Source organism: Lampetra planeri, chromosome 68 (genome assembly GCF_965212315.1).
Source record: "Lampetra planeri chromosome 68, kcLamPlan1.2.h2, whole genome shotgun sequence".
Classification (NCBI taxonomy): domain Eukaryota; kingdom Metazoa; phylum Chordata; class Hyperoartia; order Petromyzontiformes; family Petromyzontidae; genus Lampetra; species Lampetra planeri.
The window spans coordinates 1593253-1611202 of record NC_136173.1 but is presented as its reverse complement, the minus strand read 5'-3'; the positions used below and the strand labels follow the sequence as shown (position 1 = coordinate 1611202).

Genomic DNA, 17950 nt, shown 5'->3' with positions numbered 1-17950 from the left:
AAAAAAACACACGCGATCGCAACCCGGCGCACGTAAGATGGGTGAAGATTATTTTTTTTTTTTCTTGGGGCCGGGTGCTTGTCATGTCACGACTCGCCTGGCAAACTGTGAATAGTGGAGGGCGGCAAGGTGGAGCACTGGGACGGCCCGAAGAATCTTTCATGGTGAACACGGCCTGCTCTTGCGAACCCATCCACCTCTCGCGCTCGAGCTGAAGACTGGAACTCCCCCTCTGCAGGCGTTGATGTCGGCGGGAGCGGCATTTCAGCAGCAGGAGCGGCGTTCCCGCCGCCGAAATGGCGGGAGCGGCGCTTTGGCGGGAACCGCGCCCCGACCAGCCGCCGAAATGGCGGGAACCGCGTGGCCCGCATGGCCGGGCCTCCCCTGCCAGCCCCCGCAGCGACGATGGTGTCCTCTCCCCGCGGCTCCGTCGCTCCATTCCCGATGGCGGCGAAGCAGCAGTGTGGTGCCAGTCCCGCCGCTCCGCGCGCAGCGCCATCTCTCTCTCTCTCTGTCACCGGGGCTGCCATCCCCGGGGCTGTCCGAAGGATGGTCGTCACACCGTCCCCGTTGTACGAAGGCGTCCAGGTGAGTTGTATATTTGTTTTTCGTGTGCCCATTTTACTTCCCTAGGATAACACCTAGCAATATTTATTTTTCCAACTTCTGACGCCAAATGTAGTAGGTTCAAATTAGGTGCACACACACGCAACTTGGAGGCAACACTATTTATTAAACGGTAAATAATATAACACTCTACATGAGGTGGTGACCACCTTCCTCAACTCACTAACACTCTGGAACACGACACAGACTGGACCAGGCAGGCAACGGCCTGCCTGGCCCAGGACGACAACTCGGGACTTGACGACCGAAGATGTCTTCACCTTGGAGTACAGTACAACAGCAGCCTCGCTCTGCGTTCACACCACGCTTATATTTGGTTTGGCGTGGCTGGCTCCGCCCGGGCGTGGCTGGCTCTCTCCAGGCCACGCCTCCCTTCCCAGGACACGCCTCACTTCCCCCACATCTGGGAGGGTCCGGATCCCTCCACCACGTGACCCCCCAGGCACCCCCTTGGGGCCCCCAGCCTTCGTACGGGCCGACACAGTAGTGACCTTTCTCTGTCACTACACATGCGTGAGAAGTTATTATTTCCAATCGTTTAATATATTTGACATTTAGGCCCATGGTGGTGATGGTCAATGTGACACCGGTGTGGCAGGTTGGTTTGCGAGCCACCCCTACCAAGCGAGACCGCAGCTAACAGAGCACACAAAACGTAATAAGTTATTACATTTCATCATTAAACGGAGAATAATTGAGAAACAATACGAATGATAACAAGACCATACAAATTATCTGATCAGGAATCGAATAGTGGCCTCGCAATGAGAGTAGTTGAGTTGCTGGGGAGGGAGTGGGGTGGAATGCCGGCCCCTTGTGAACACCACAAGAAGCCGAGGGCAGAATAAAAGCGCGATACTGCCGTCGTTAGCGTCAGCGCAACAGACTTCACGACCAAGACCACATCTCATGGGCTGCTTCCACTCGCTCAAGAGGATGCCGAGAGTTTCTTGACAGTCTAATTGGGGACAGTGAAAACACAGGGGTTGTCAGATATTGCCACACTCGAAATGAGGAAACTGAGAAGTGATGGGAGTGGAGGTGGAGGGCATTTGTTCCAAAGAGGACATCGCCGATATGTTCCACGTTCTCATTGGGGTTTCCTTCTGGCTCCCCGTGCGCGACCGTGAGGCTGAGCTCGCCCGAGTCCTGGGCGACATGTGGGCAGAGAGCCGCGTCACTCAAACAATTGCTCGGTCACCAACTCAAGAGGACAGAGATCCCTCCCATCGCCTCAAGAGACCGCCGGGGCAAATGTTGCGAGCGAACATCTGCTAAGGCCGGGACAGCACATGAGGGGGTGAAGTGGCCAGCACGGAGTGGGTGGCCAGAACTAGGCCCGGCTCACTCTGTCTCCCCAGTGACCAACCCTTGCCTCCATTCGGACGAATGGCCAAGTGAGGGAACAGCTGATGGGAAGCAGGTGGCCAGGGTGGGTTGATGAACAGTCAGCTGGATGAGTTCTGAACATGTTGCAGGTTGGTGTGTAGAGACAAGGGTTAAAGGGTGACCGATAGTAACAAAATGTGAAAGCTGCCTTCTGTTTACCCAGGAGAGCCCTACTGAGTCTTAAGACATTATCAGGAGGCTCCCGCTACATTGGAATGTTTGGCCAATTGAATGGAGTGGTGCGTGTGGGAGGAAACGGTACCAAGTAGAACGCCATGCATATGACAAGGATGCACCTCAATGATACGGATATATGGAATCAAGAATCCATCGATGCACGCCTTCGACTAGTCATCTTGTGGCCTAAGCCCACAACACCCGGTATTCCCAGGGAGTCTCCCATCTAAGCGCTAAGCCTGCTTACTCTCCCAGAGTCAATGAGATTGTGTGGTATATTCAAAGCCATTGGGTTGAAGGCAATCGACAGGCAGAGCGAGTGGTGGGCGCGTGGATGGCAGTACAAGCGGCGGATGTAGACCGCTCTGATTGGATAGAGGTGATCGAGCCAGATGATTGCGTAAGGAGTAGCGGAGTGGTGCATCGTGGCCGTGATCGCACATCGAGTCGTCAAGCAGGTATTGTGTGCAATGCAGTAGAAACCAGTTCTGAACTGTCACACCAGTGGTGAGAGGCTGCTGACTTGGGGATGTTTGCTCCAGCTCCAATTCGGAGTTGGGCCAACTGTAAGAAGGGAGGCCGCGCACTCGAACTTGGGCTGGCCGTGACCATTTTACCAGTGGTCGAGATCCTCCCGCGAGCTCAGGGAGGCTGGCTCGGGGCGCTGGCACTGCAAGTCGGCCACGGCGAGGGTCTGGAAGTATGGGGATGTCCGCTGCGGGCGGCCGCCAGACGAGACGCCAGGTCGCTGCACGGCAACAACGACGACGGGGAGGATGATGATGAGGGCGACGGGTGCGAGCAGCAGGGGCAACAACTGCGACAGAAAAAACTGATGAGGCATTGGCGCTCACATAGCGGATAGCGCACCACGTTCCGGACCTGGCGAGCCGAGTTCGAGTCAATCTCATGGTTAAGAATGGCAACAGCAAACATCAGAACCGATTTTCCATCTTCCTGTGCGTTTCTCGTGATCACCTAGCTTATAAATAGTTGCGCATTTACAAATGTACCAACTTACTTAGATTCCGATGAATACGAGAACCTGGTGTGGCATGTAGTGAACGTCAGCACGAGGGAGACTAAGGCGGCCGGCCATGGCTCTGGTCACACCACCTCCCTTGTGTGCAGTGCCGTTCTTCATAGGTGCGCACTTGACCTCATATTCTGTGTAGGCTACCAGTGTGCAAGTGTGTGCAAGTGTGTATATACAATGGAGTGTAGAGAGTGGAAAGTGGAGAGTTTTCTAGATCTGGGCAGTGTGCTTATGATCAGCTCCAGTTTGACAGCAGAGGTCTCACTCTAAATCAGTCAGGCAGCATTATATATTAATCGGCTGTCTATACTTGTGAAATGTGGACCCCTGTCATGGAACATCTGCGCTGGTTAGAAACATTTAGGCTGGCCTCTCTACAATCCATCCTTGGTTTAACCAGGCTGGATTGTGTGAGGGGCTCACAAATCCTTGAAAGATCTGGACACAGTCCCATCAATTAGCTCCTCCAGCAGGCAACGCTGCATTCGCTGGGTCATGTAGCCCTCATGCCCCACCACCGCATGTCCAAGCTGCTTCTGTTTGTCCAGTTAGAGGGCTAAAAGGGCAAGAAATGGGCTGGAGTACAGATGGACTGATGCAGGACTGGAGGATGTGGAGCTGAGTGGACTTGCTGAAGACCGGTACCAACAGTGTCAAGATCGGCCTCTGTGGAGGAGGCTCGTGAAAGACGCTACTGGGCAGTTGGAGGCAGTCGCCCTCCAGCAACAACGGAGCGCGGAGGAGCGACGCTCACAACAACGAGCGGAGCGCTGGGTGTCTAAAGCACAGCAAGTTGGCACAGTAGGGGGCACAGGTGGTGCATCAGCCAGTCATCTCGGTCATCTCAGTCAGTCGACCCGTGGCACCTGGGTCTGCCCCGTGACCTCCTGCCAGCGGGCGTTCGACACTTCACGTGGCCTCAAGGTGCACATGGCCTGGCACAAGCATCGTGGTGACGTCACCGCCACTTAGTGGCGAATGGCGGTTGTTGTTATTGTTGTGACTATGGATCTCTATGTAAATCTTCGTCACTCTATGGGTGTCTCTTGGAGGAGAGTGACAAGAGCAGGGGGGGTTCTTACCATAGGCAGCTAGAGACGAAGTCTACCAAGGTGGGGTCGTGAGTGGCGACCGCCTCGTGGAGCGGGTAGCTCCCTGAGAATATTCTCTCATTCCAAGGCATCCCCGAGCCGTCTGTGGGAATGACGAGATACAGGAGGAACACTGTCACAAACCACGTCGGCCTCGCACAGCCGCCAGTGCAGAAATGCAAAAAATTTAGCACGATGACTCGGCGTGGGGTTGGGATCCGCCACACCACCCTGGGTTTTGACTGCGGTATTAATTTTTACCGTGAAATATTTTGAGCCGTTTGATTTGCAAGTGCCAGTTAAATACCCCCGTAACATCATTCCAAAGGAGTAGACCGTTGTGTGCCAACGTCATGGTCCGAATTAGAACATTTACACTGCCAATGACTTAATTGGGACGAGACATGGCGACATTAACCCTGACGTGCAATTACTTCGGACGTCGTCTGTGATTTCCCAAACCTCCGATTAGCACTGTTGGTTTTGTATGGTGCGAAATAAACTTAACGTACATATATAGCTGTAAACTTTCAGAAAAATGTACATACTAAATACGCTACATTTTTATTAACTATTATGTTAAACCCTATAGGATCAATACATGGGTTTTATTAACTTTAATTTTAATTCACAATTCATATTTACCGTTTGAAACCTATAGCCCCGACAACCAACGTGTTTCATGGTTGGTCGGAAATAATTCATGATCTATTAATATTTTTTTCGTCGGGCCAAGATCTGTCCAATTTTGTCGTAATACCCTCCACCATCCAACGCAGCCAAACAAAACTAATGGTCATGACGTGTTGTATAAGCGTTTGATGGCGACTTCCTGGATTTTGTTCTGACTTATGACCTCGTCTTCTGAATATGTTTGATGCAGTGTCGAGCGAAGCGTCATTATCTCGTTGGCAAATTTGGTTGTTGTGAGGATTTCTCTTCAACGTGTCCCAGTGGTTGAGTTTAAACGACCATAATTGGTGTTTCGTTTCAAAGCTTGTGCATGTGGCCATTGAATTTGTTTTGGCTTTTTGGGTGGCAGATGGTCCTAAGGACACAAACATGATCAGCTATCACCCTCCGCTGCAACTCACCAAAGTATTGATCCTTGCAGGGAGCAGTATCCCACACAAACCCAGGAGGCACCCCAGGACCTACACACGAGGCAGACAAAGGTCCCCCATAAAGCCTTAACAGATTTTTGCAGAAATTGCTATTAGCAATGACCACATTAGGTACTCGTTTCAGGCTACGCGAAATCTTGGGGAGACCCAGGTCTGGTTTAGATAATCGTAACTGACGTTGATAGTCAGTGGAAATTGAACTTGGGTCGTGCAGTGACCACTACGCTACCGTTCCCCACGTATTAGGCACAAGCAGCGTTAATGGCACGGTCCGACCTCAGGCCATTCGCCACGAATTTAAGCAGTTATAATCTGGTGGCTGTCCCGGATAATTATAGGATTTGTATTATTAACTGTAAAATACTCTGCACTATTTCATTCACAGCGCGGGTTGTTGGAGACCCCATGATGTCACTGGAAATTAGTTAACGATTATCGTCCCGCGTCACAGCCCAAATTCGCCAAGTTACTCGCAAATTAATAAACTGTGGTTACACAGCTGCAGTCGCAGCAATCATTGCTTTAAACTGGCAGGCTGACGCCCGTTTGTAGGCTAACTTCTGGCTCGTATTGTGCCATACAGGAACAGTTGCCTCTGGGCGTGCCCAATCAGCTGCTCGACAAAAGATGTGGTGAAAGTCATTGCATGCCAAGTGCTCTGAGACGCTCAGCGTAAACGGTGCTTTCTGAAAACCAAATACGTATCGAAAAAAACAACCACGAGTGATTGCAGCAATCCCTGGCCAACCATAAAATCGTGAATTTAGCAACTGGGAAGTTTGAGTATACGCGGATTTATTTCTGTAGACCTGTGTAGCGGCATTGTTACGCACAACATGTATACTTACCAGCGTAGCAGTATTGTATGAGTCACGTACACTCACCTCTAGTGGCGCCCTCAGTGTGTAGGGGGCGCAGAACAGCCAAGGAGGCTGTTGAGTGACGGGTGTACGACCCACGGCTACAATAACCGTTGAGGGAGGGGGCTGGGGGGGCCAACGGTCAGACCCAGACCCACTCGAGAGAACGCGGTTGGGAGAGAGTAGTATAAAAAGGGCAGCTCTCCCAGCGTGAGTCAGTCCGCACTCACCTCAAGACCCGAAGACATCTAGATAGTGCCCTGGGACTTCCGACCCCCGGCCCTTGTCAGGGCCAGGTCTGAATGGCCCAGTGGTGGCACCCGTTACCCTGGCAAGGTCGGGTGAGCATAGGCTCCCCTAGGTCCCTTAGCGGAAGAATTCCTGATAGCAGAGTATAGTGTGAGGGCACACCAAGTGTAAGGACGTATCCTCTAGGGTCTAGGCTATCGGGTGGGAGAGGCCGTTACCTCTCCGTGTTAAGTACGCTCTTAGTCGTTAGAGCGAATAAACGGTGTTGCCTACAAAGGGAAGTCTGCCTACTTTGTCAACACTACACCTGCTTACCAACAGCGGCTTTCGAAATTTGAGAAATCCACGGGTATTACGTCATTGCATCACAGCATAACATCATGGACGTATTATTTGTTTCTTTCGGTTAAGTCACGTCTAAAGATAAAATAATAAATTAAATTAAATAATAGAATACGACGTTTCGATTGCAACACAAGCAATCATCATCAGGTATAATGCAATAGCGACATAAAATCTAACCAGAAAACTATAGACAGACATATTAGCAGACAGATATCACCAAGATACATGGACGTACTGTGTATCAATAGGGTTTTTTTAATTCATATTTTTTAATCATGGACCCGGAGCGTGGTCACAAGCGGTGAAGTTGAGAGAGTTGCGTCTGTGGCTTTGAGGAAGAGGGTAGGTTGAGCCTCTGCCCCTCCTCCTTCTAACCAGCCCTTCCCCCATCATCTCATTGTCATCGTCGTCAACATTAAAGGCATGTAAAGTTAATTTCACGTTTATTTAAGGTTTATTATGTTATTGTGTCAGTTAATAAGCAGAGAGCTTAGTTAAGCTATGATGAGTCTGACCGTGGCCGTGGTTCCTCTAACCACCTATTTCCCATAGGCCCTGGACTTTACCAACTGCGGATTTGCCGACCATGGCATTTTCCAGGAACCTAACCCCCCTGGGTTGGCAAGGGATTGCTGTATTTAGCAAGTAGGTTTGCACAGCCAATATGATTTTGCATTGCTTTGATTCTCATTCGTTGTTCCTGTGGAGTCATGACAGCTGTTTTCGAATCCGGGCAACGTGACAGGGTCATGCTGACTTCCTGCAACTTGTCCTACAGATGCTTGATGCCATTTAAAGCGATGCGTTGCATATATTTCACTGTTAAATCTGGTTGTATGGATTGTGTTTCAGCTTACCAATAATACTGGCTGCGCAACCGAGGCACCAAGTTAACTAAGCGACTAAATCGCTCACATGTGGATGTCCCCACAATCAGTTGCACAACCAGTTGCGTAGAGTAAGCGGCAGCCTGTACTCCTGTTGAGGCCGCTGGCCCCCGAGGTCTCTCCTGGGCGCCGACTGCAGGGGCGCCGCCGTTTCCCGACCCCTCGCTGGTGTGCGAACAGCTGCTGCCGCCGCTGGGCTCATCGCTCGTGGGATAAGGGCTGTCGCCCGACGGCTCCCCTCCCTGGGTCGCACCCCCGCGAGTTCGCGAGAGAGGCATGGCTCGTCGCCGGCTCCCGGAGGCCTGTAAACACTGCGTTGCCTCTCCGCCAATCAAACGCAACGCCTCCCCCCACACAGCCCCGCGCAGCAATCACACGCTCTGAACGGGGGGTCAGGGGTCGGAGGGCGAATTACATTGCTCGCACACGCGCGGCCGCCGCGAGCGGGTGATAACGCTCGTTTAAAGGGGCCGTGGAACAGGTGTTTACGGTGAGTGTGAGCCCTCACACAGCACAAGTCTCCACGGCGACAGAACGGAGCGTGCACCCATGGAAACACCGACCACCCACGTTACGAGCACACACACAGCACCACGCGCTTTCACCCGCTTGTCCGAACCACACGAGGCTGCGATGGGTTATTAATGATTTATTATCGGGCGACTGTGATTCACTGTTGGGTCAGTATGGATCGGCAAGGCAGGCCTACACTATCGCCCAAGGGTCTGTACCCGATTGATCTAATTTGATAGGCTCTAAGAGGTTTTGGTTTTTCTAGCCTCAATCCCAATACTCTCTTTCCTCTTACTCACGGTTTCGTCCTCTCCGCACACTTCGACGTGTCGCACGGACGTTCGAGTGGCCGAACTGGGGACCGTCCCGGGCGCTGACTTCAGGAGCAAGGGAGCCTCTACCTTTCTGCGCCCCCCTTTTATGACTAACCCACATCAAAGGAAGCTGACCCGAGGGTCTTCTCGGCCAATCAGGTCGCTGTGCTTGCCCAGCCGCACTCCCGGTTTCCCTAACAACGGGTCCGCCGCTGACTGCGGCGCCGGCAGCGGTCCACGTGCGCCTTTGCTATGCTAATCAGCCGCGGTTTCCGTAACAAAGGGCTCGCCGCTGGCGGTTGCGCGGCGGCGGTCCACGAGCACACCTGCTATGCTAATCAGCCGCCCACCCTGGCTTCTCCTTAGGTTCGTGGCTGCGGCCACCCTGCCTGCCTTGCTGATCCGTGTGTGGGGGGGTGCATTTTAACCGTCGTGGCTGGATAGCCCCCGCCGTGACCATGTAATCTCAACCCAGGTCACAGCGCCGCGGTGCGAATTAGCATGGGGGGAGATCGCCCAATTCCCTGGCCACAGGAAACCATGAAGATTATCCCTATGAGGGCTTCCGGGTGAAAACCTGTTGGCCAGGTGACCTCCCCTCGGAGCTCTATGGGGGTGAAATGTGTGAGGGTGTGTTTATGTGGGGGGTGGTGAGGGGGAAGTGGGGTCTGCCCCGTCGCTTGGTGGTGGCGAGGTCGTAGATGGGGCGCCCGCTGAGCGGCTTTTGCGGCGGTGGCATCACACTCCCAAGCAATACGCTCAGTGATTGGGAGTGAAGTAGCTCGTGACGTGATCATATTCAGAACTGTGATTGGTTCCGATGATCCTGAAAGCGCCATTTGATATCCTTATTGGACAACTACTCGCTCAGATGTGGACAAAGCGGTCAGGGGCGAGTTGCGCAACTTTGAGAGCATTACGGTTGCTCGACTGATTGCTCTGGCGTGGGCCCAGCCTTACAATTGCTCACAACGTGTCTGTTGCGAATACGTATCGTACACATATTACACACAATGTAAAATGACCGCTATGCGCCAGATCATTACGTGAGTCTGACCCAAAAATTGGTGGCGAACCACAAGTGAACTGCAGTGTGTCATACCTCTACATAGCACGGGAACAGGTCGTTGAAGTTGTAGACCTTGAAGAGGAGCTTTCCCAAGGCTATCTCTACCACCACACAGCCGAGTGCCCACATGTTCACGTATTGCCTTTAATAACATCACACAGTATCACCACCCACAGCGCCATCAAGTATACAAAAGAAAATGATCCCCCATATAGCCTTTAACAGACTGTTAGGGCAAATTCTGTTTGCAAGTACCTATAAAGGCCAGAAAGGCGCATGAAGTGGTGGGTGGCCAACACCGCACCCGGCCACCTTTGTCTCCCTCATGGCAATGTTAATGCATCCCATCAGGTATTCATTTAAGGCTGAGTGGAGCTCGCGGAGGCCCATCACCGGTTCCGATAATCGTCACTGGTGTTGAACGTGAGCGGGAATCGAACTGATGGTTTCATAGCACAGCGCAATAACTGCTACACGACCGCTCCCCACACACATGCTTGCATAGGCACACACAGCAACAACAGCCGCCATTCGTCACCGGCGGTGACATCACCAGGGTGCTTGTGCCAGGCTAGGTGCACTCCGAGGCCACGTAAAGTGCCAAAGGCTCGCTGACAGGTCACAGGACAGAATACATTTTTTTTTATTTAACCAGGTAAGGCCCACTGAGCTATTTAGCTATTTTTCAGTAGCGATCTGGCTACAAATGATAGCTCAGTGAAGCTGCTTATCACGTGCAAATGTATCGCAGCCAAATACTCTAAAAGCATGTTTCTAAATTTAGAGGGAAAGACTTGAGGACCCAGAGAAAAATCCATGTGACCACGGGGAGAAAGGCAAAGCGTCAGGATCAGGATCGTACCCACAGCCCCCTGTATACCAGGGGAGGTAGTTAAAATCTCTCCACCGTGGTGTTGGGTTGGCTGACTACTGCAACTTGCTGCATTTTAGCGATTCGACACTCTGCTCATTGTCATGAGCGTCGCTCTTCTGCCCTCTGTTGTTGGAGGGTAACTGCGTTCTTCATGACATATGTGAGTCTTGAGCAAGTCCACTGAGCTCCACATCCTTCCCATATTGCAACAGTCCATCTCTTCTCCAGGCCGTACCGCGTCTGTTTAGTCCCCTCTATCCAGCGAAACAGAAACTGGCTGGGCATGTGGTGGCTGGGAATGCGGGGTGACATGACACAACCAATGCAGCATTGCCCATCGGAGGAGTTCACTGATGGGAATGTGTTCAGATCTTTGAAGGATTTATGTTCTCCTCACACAATTCAGCCTGGTTAAACACAAAATGGATCTTTGGTTCTTTCTTTCGGTAAAGTCACGTAGGTGTTGCGCCATAACAAGGCGCTGTAAGGAGCTTACCTGCCACCACGCTCACGGGCCGACAGGGGGCAGCCGAGAGAGAGCGAGGTGGGAGGCCCGTGACCGGAGGTTGACACCCCAGACCCCCCAGGGACTGGGGGCTGAGGGGGATGGGCTCCCCCCACCCCTTCCTAAGACCCCTTAAGATTTAAGACCCTCTAAGACCTTCCAGAAGGTTCTGGAGGGGGGGGGGGGGGGGTCATGAGGGGAGGGGTAAGCCCAACCTGGGGATAAAAAGCCGACCCTCTGAACGGTTCCAGCAGTGTTCGCCAACTCAAGCTTGAAGACATCTGAAGACCTGAAGACTGGACCAGCACCCGGGAACCCTCAACCGAGGCTCTCGTTAGAGCCGGGTTGTGGCGGACCCGAGGTAGCTCGGACACCCTGGGACCCTCCCCGAGGCTCTGGTCAGAGCCGCAGTGTAGCGGACCAGGGGTGAGCCCCGTACCCTGCCTGGAACGGGTCGGTCCAGTCTTCCCTTAGCCGCCGTGGCAAGGGACCGGTGTGTAGAGTCGCCTGGAGTGTGTAGGACGCGCTAGAAGGGAGCGTGTACCTCCCTTAGGCTATCGGGTTGAAGGGGCCCACTTCAGCAATTGTTTCTTGCTGTGGTTGTCCCACCTGATGACGGACGCTTGTGTTACGCCCGAAACGTCGTGATTTAATACATTTTATTTTATACCTACGCGACTTTACCGAAAGAACCAAAGAGTATGGATCCCTGCAGTCACAAAAACTTCAAATCTAGATTGACAAAATGGATCATAGGCAGGCCAACCTGAAAATTTCGAACCGGTGCAGATATTCTATGAGAGGGGTCCACATTCCGCAAGCAAAGAGAAGGAAGAGCAAGACTGTTTCCGAAAATACTGGGATCTTTGTGTCGAGTGACAGACCAGGTAGCTTCCACACAGCATTAAGCAGCTGATCAAAATATAATGCCGCTCGACTGATTCGGAGTGAGAGCTCTGCTGCCAATCTGGAGTTGGTCATGAGCACACAGCCCAGGTATGGACACTTCTCTACTCTTTCCCCAACTGCACCATCATGGCGGGGAGTTGACTCAGTGGAGTATTGGATTATACAAAATACATGAGCAGGTGCTTAATTTGGTGAGGCTGATAGTAAGGCCTATCTCTTAGTGGCACGCTGCAGGTTCAGCAGCAGAACCTTCAACTCATCAGTGGGCAGCAACCACCAGATCATCACTGTGCATAACATGGTTGACCAGGAGGATCAGCCTCCCATTGTATCTGTACCAGATTAAAATTCCACAGGTACAGCCATAGAAGGCTTCTCGAATTACATGGTCGAACATGATGTAAACAATGCAGGAGTCAGATGAGATGCTGTCGCACCCCAAGATGAACAGGAAACGGCTGCGAATGGTGTTGCTCATGAGCGAGAATTGAACTCGGGTCGCCAGGTTCATAGCGCACACATATACTCATGCATGCGGTTGAGGTCACTTACTTTGAGAAGTCTCATGGAAGCTGCAACCAAAGTCTGTTACCCGCACGGTCCCAGCCATGGGGTCCTTGACCAAGATATTGCCCTAGACCAGAGGACGGTAACGAAAATAACGAGATACATTCTTTATTCGGTAAAAAAACACTCTTTCAAGAGCCGTAATGCACTGTGTGGTTCAAGTTCAAGTTCATTTATCAGGTACTAATAATAAAATAATAAAAATAAAAGATAATAAAATCATTCTCACGACGTTTCGGCCACAACACAAGCAGCCGTCCTCAGGTGAAGACCAGGTCTGTCGGGGAGACGTGACTTTACCGAAAGAACCAAGAAGATGAATCCCTGCAGTCACGAAAGCTTTAAATCGAAATTTAACCTTCCATATATATGTAGTGGTGATACGCGCTGGTAGTAAGGATCGTGGGGTAGCGCGTGGTGATTGGCTGTGTGTTGGTGACGCGCGCTGACGGTGAGGGATCGTAGGTCAGCGCGGGGTCATGGGTTATGTGATGGTGATTGGCTGTGTGTTGGTGACGCGCGCTGACAGTGATGGATCGTGTGGCAGCGCGTGGGGATTGGTTATGTGCGCTGGCACAAGAAGGGATCGTGTGGCAGCGCGTGATGATTGGTCGGCGAGGGTGGGTGCTCGCATCGCGGTCCGCATAGGCTCCGTCTCCTTGGAGCGGAGGGCTATATAAGGCGGTGCGCGCGGGCGCTCGGGGAGAAGTTGGTGACCAGTGAAGACGGAAGACGGAGGAGGAAGAGATAGGGCCCTGAGACACCTAGTCCCGCTGTCCTTGTAAGGACCGGGGCCCTGTGTGGCTCAGAGGCGGGACCTTGGGACCCGGGGGCCGGACGTCCGTGTGAGGACCGGGCCGCGGGACCCAGTGGTCGTGATCCGTACCCAAGCTGGGATGGGTCTAGAGGTTCCCCCGGATGCTACGGGGCTGGAATGCCCGTGTCTGTGTAGCCGGGTGGAACGTGTAGCGTGAGCAGTAGTTACCACCCGTGTCAGGTGGAACGTGTAGCGTGAGCAGTAGTTACCACCCGTGTCAGGTGGAACGTGTAGCGTGAGCTGTAGTGACAACACGTGTTATTATGACAACCCAAGTGTGAATAAAATGTGCTACCCGTCAAGTGGTTTCCCGCCGTAGTTTACTATACTTCATATACACAGATACGAAGGTATTGTCAAAACCAGGTGGGCCGTTTGTACATTTTTCCACCAACAAAATTATAAGAGGCTTGCACAAGTCCAAAAAGTTGTATAAAGTGTGGGGTAAATAGTTGATGTAAAAGGTTTCTGAAAATTGTGGACCCCCGCCCCTCAAAAAATATCTTTACCCCTCGTAGGTATATATACCTACACACCTTACATACAACAGAGGAAGTAGTATCTATTGACTCTGTAGTAGTATCTACTGACTGTACCGTAGTATCTACTGAGCCAGTAGTAGCTACTGTGTAGTAGTATTTAGTGACTGTAGTAACTACTGACCATAGTAGTATTTACTGGGCCTACAGTAGTATCTACCGACTAACTGTATAGTAGTATCTGCTGACTCTAGTAGCTACTCACCGTAGTAGTATGTACTGACTGTATAGTAGTATATACTGACTGTAGCAGTATTGACTGACTGTAGTGGTATATACTGTCTGTTTTAGTATCTACTAACTCAATATAGCATGATCTACCAACTCGATAGCAGTATCTACTATCACTACAGCAGTGCATACCGACTGAGGTGGTACCTGCTATCACTACAGCAGTGCATATTGTGGTGGTACCTGCTATGATTACAGCATTGCATACTGACTGTGGTGGTAGCTTCTATGATTGCAGCAGTGAATACTGCTGTGGTGGTACATACTATTATTACAGCAGTGCATACTGCTATGGTGGTACCTGCTATGATTATAGCAGTGTATACTGCTGTGGTGGTACCTGCTATGATTACAGCAGTGCATATTGTGGTGGTACCTGCTATGATGAGAAGAGGACATATTGTGGTGGTGGTACCTGCTATGATGACAGCAGTACATACCGAGTGTGGTGGCACCTGCTATGACGACAGCAGTACATACTTTGGTGGTACCTGCTCTGATGAGAGCAGTACATACTGTGGTGGTGGTACCTGCTATGATTACAGCAGTGCATATTGACTGTACTCACCACTCACCCTCACTATTCACCACTCACCCTCACCAATCATCCTCACCACTCACCCTCACCACTCACACCTCACCATTCACCCTCACAACTCACCACTCACCAATCTCCCTCACCACTCACCGTCACAACGACCACTCACCCTCACCACTCACCATCACCACTCAAACTCACCCTCACTACTCACCACTCATCCTCACCAATTACCACTGACCAATCACCACTCACCCTCACCACTCTCCACTAACCCTCACCACTAACCACTCTCTCACCACTCACCCTCACCACTCACCCTCACCACTCACAAATCACCACTCACAACCGCCACTCACTCTCACCACTCACCCTCACCACTCACTCTCACCCTCACCACTCACCCTCACAACAACCACTCACTACTCACCACTCATCCTCACCAATCACACCCTCACCAATCACCACTCGCGCATGCGCAACGGCGTGCTTCGTCACGTGCCGGTCGGCAATAGTAAATAAATAAATAAAGAGAAATCGCACTAAATCGATAATCGGATCGATTTAAAGGCGACGGACGAAAAATTGGAAATGCCTATGTTCACCGCGGGGCACGGGACGTGCCTCCTGGTAAAATTTTTTCGTCCTAAACCCCACGGCCCGAGCGCCAAATCCCTCGCAAGCGAGCGTACACAGATGGACAGACAAGACAGACGTACAGACAGACAAAAAGTGACGTTTATAGGTAAGAAGAGGAGGGGGGAGGAGCCAAGGGGGGCGGGTGCAGGATGGGGGGGGGGGGGTGGAGGCAGGAAGGTGAAGGTGGTAGTAAAGGGTGGCGAAATGGACGGTGGAGGGAGGACGAGGTGCAGGATGGGGGGCGGGGTTGGGGTGTGGGTGGAGCCAGGAAGATGAAGGTGGTACTAAAAGACGGCATCACGGATGGTGGAGGGGGAGACGCAGAGCGGGGGAGAGTGACGGTTGAGGTTTAACATGGTTAATTTGAATCCATCTTCTCGGTTGAAGTTATGTCTGTGTTTGTATAAAAGAAAATATATATTAAAAAAAATTGTCCTAATTATTTTTAATATTAATTTTTGGAAAAAGGGGCATAAATACAACAGGGGCCAGTACCCACCAAGTTATTTCGCTGTGGCCAGCTCAGCCACATTGCCGGGGGCTGCTGCAACGTCCCTGGTGTCTTCGACGGGACTTCATCTCCCTCCACATTGGCATCATCAGCAAGGCCTAAGGCGAGTCGCGACACATCACACACTCGGCTGCTGAATCCATCTCACCCATTTTGTTCGTTTGGTTTATGTGGCCATCGTGCATTGGTAAGGGAGGGTTCGGATTTTGATCGGGCCGATCGGCCGCTCCGACCGGGTCGGTGGTCGAAGCTGGCCCATAAAATGGTTGCCGCGACTATAGGCTCGTCCGCTGTTATCGGCTTGATAGAGGGGGTTGAGATCAGGATGCTTGTTGACACCGGTGCGTAGGCGACCATCATTTCAGAGTTGCTTAAGAACATCTTGCCCCCTAAATGTCGAACCATATGTCCTGTCAAAGTTCCGTATTTTGTCACAAATGGCGGCTCATTGGGCATCATTTAAAAAATTACAGCGGAGGTGTGCATCGCAGATATCAAATTGACGGGACCGGTTCTTGTATCGATGTTCTTTGCTATTCCTTGCTTGCTTGGGAATTATTTTTTATGGAAAATACCCCTGAAAATTTTGCCATCTCCCACTCGATTGTGCACAGCCAACGCTACTGTGCAGGCACTTGCGAGTAAGACCGTAAAGATTCCCCCGGGTGTGCAAATGTGGGTTCCCTTACGATTGCACAAGCCGCTGAACAAGGAGGTGACTGCGTGAGTAATCCTCTTGGGACCCTCAAATAAAGCTATTCGCCGGTTGACGTTGGTAGGGGCCCAGACTCTGGTATCCAACGATCAGGAACCGTTCATTCAGGTCCTTAATGCAAGGTTAGACACGTCGGTTTTTCAGGAAGGCACCATGCTAGCTCATGCGTCGCCTGTGCTTAGGAAGCATCGTTGGCATTATGGAGGCCGAGTCTAATACGCGGCCGATAAAGGATTCTGATGAGAAGTGGATGGATACACTTTGTTCGGAAAATGCGGATTTGTCCCAGTCCCAGACAGGGGAGTTGAAGGCACTCTTGCGTGAATATTTAGATGTTTTTAGCAGGGGCAAATTTGACATCGGCCGCACTATGTTCTTGAGTCATCACATTGATATGGGTGACGCCGCTCCCATCTGGCAGAAGCCCTACCATTTGAGTCCTAAGGAAAAATAACACGTGCGGCTGGCGGTTGATAAGATTTTGGCCGCCGATATCATCTCGCCGTCCACCAGCCCGTGGGGGGCCCCGATTGTCCTTGTTAAAAAGCAGGATGGTAGCTTGCGCTTCTGTGACTTTCGTAAGTTTAAAAAGATCTCCGTCACTGACGCGTACCCTCTTCCTCGGATGGACGATTCCCTAGACGCTCTAGCAATTTTGAGTCTTGACCTCCTTTCCAGATTTTTGCAGTTGCCACGAGATGAAGCCTCCAAACCCAAAACAGCCTTTCATACACCACAAGGTTTACTCGAATTTAATCAGATTCCGATGGGTTGTCACTCCACACCGGCTACGTTCCAGCAATTGATGTAACTGGTTCTGGCTGGTCTCCAGTGGGACTCGTCTCTGATATATCTTGACGATGTAATCGATTTCAGCTGTCCGTTCAAAGCGCAGCTGAAACGGCTGTGTGCTGTCTTACTTAAAATGCGTGCAGCGAACCTCAAATTTAAACCGCAGAAGTGTCACCTCCAAAAATCTGTTCGGTATCTGGGCCACATAGTAAATCAGGGATAGCGATGGACCCGGACAAAACCGCGTGTGTGCATTCTTGGCTGACCCCCGCGGCGGTGGGGGAGGTGTGGAGTTTAATTGGATTTGCGTCCTTTTACCGCCGTTTTGTCGCCGGGTTTGCCACGATTGCCAAACCTCTCCACGGCTTGATGGCTAAGGCCGCATTTGTTTGTATGGTAGACGCTTTGAGGTGCGCTCTGACCATGCAGCGCTACAATATGCGCTGCGTATTGAACAGCCATCTGTCCAACTTTAAAGTTGGTTGGAAGTCCTCCAGGACTATTCATTTGATGTTACTTATCGCAAAGGCTCCCGGCACACGAACGCTGCCGTCCTGTCGTGATTACTAAAGAGCGATGGGTGCGCGTGTTTTTTGGGTTCTGGGCACTGTCAGCCACCCAACCGAGCACTC

The 17950-nt window shown here is 51.6% G+C and overlaps 1 protein-coding gene across 16 annotated transcripts in view; it reads right to left on the bottom strand.

Moving 5' to 3' along the window:
• LOC144737358 (uncharacterized) overlaps positions 1 to 17950 on the bottom strand; it is a 61875-nt gene that overhangs the window by 17965 nt on the left and 25960 nt on the right. For 6 of the 16 annotated variants that reach the window (XR_013588948.1, XR_013588951.1, XR_013588947.1 and 3 more), the window contains exons 3-7: positions 15800 to 15909; positions 12522 to 12603; positions 5415 to 9782; positions 4312 to 4423; positions 2811 to 2941 (exon numbers count right to left, since the gene is read on the bottom strand). Coding sequence is in view for 3 of the 16 variants with exons in the window: in XM_078620027.1 (XP_078476153.1) it covers positions 4312 to 4423; positions 5415 to 5474; positions 7814 to 8063 (422 nt within the window). In the remaining 13 variants the exon portion in view is untranslated. Of the gene's footprint in view, positions 1 to 2810; positions 3011 to 4311; positions 4424 to 5414; positions 12604 to 15799; positions 15910 to 17950 lie in introns of all 16 variants that reach the window. The other 10 variants (XR_013588954.1, XR_013588953.1, XM_078620027.1 and 7 more) reach the window with 5 other exon arrangements.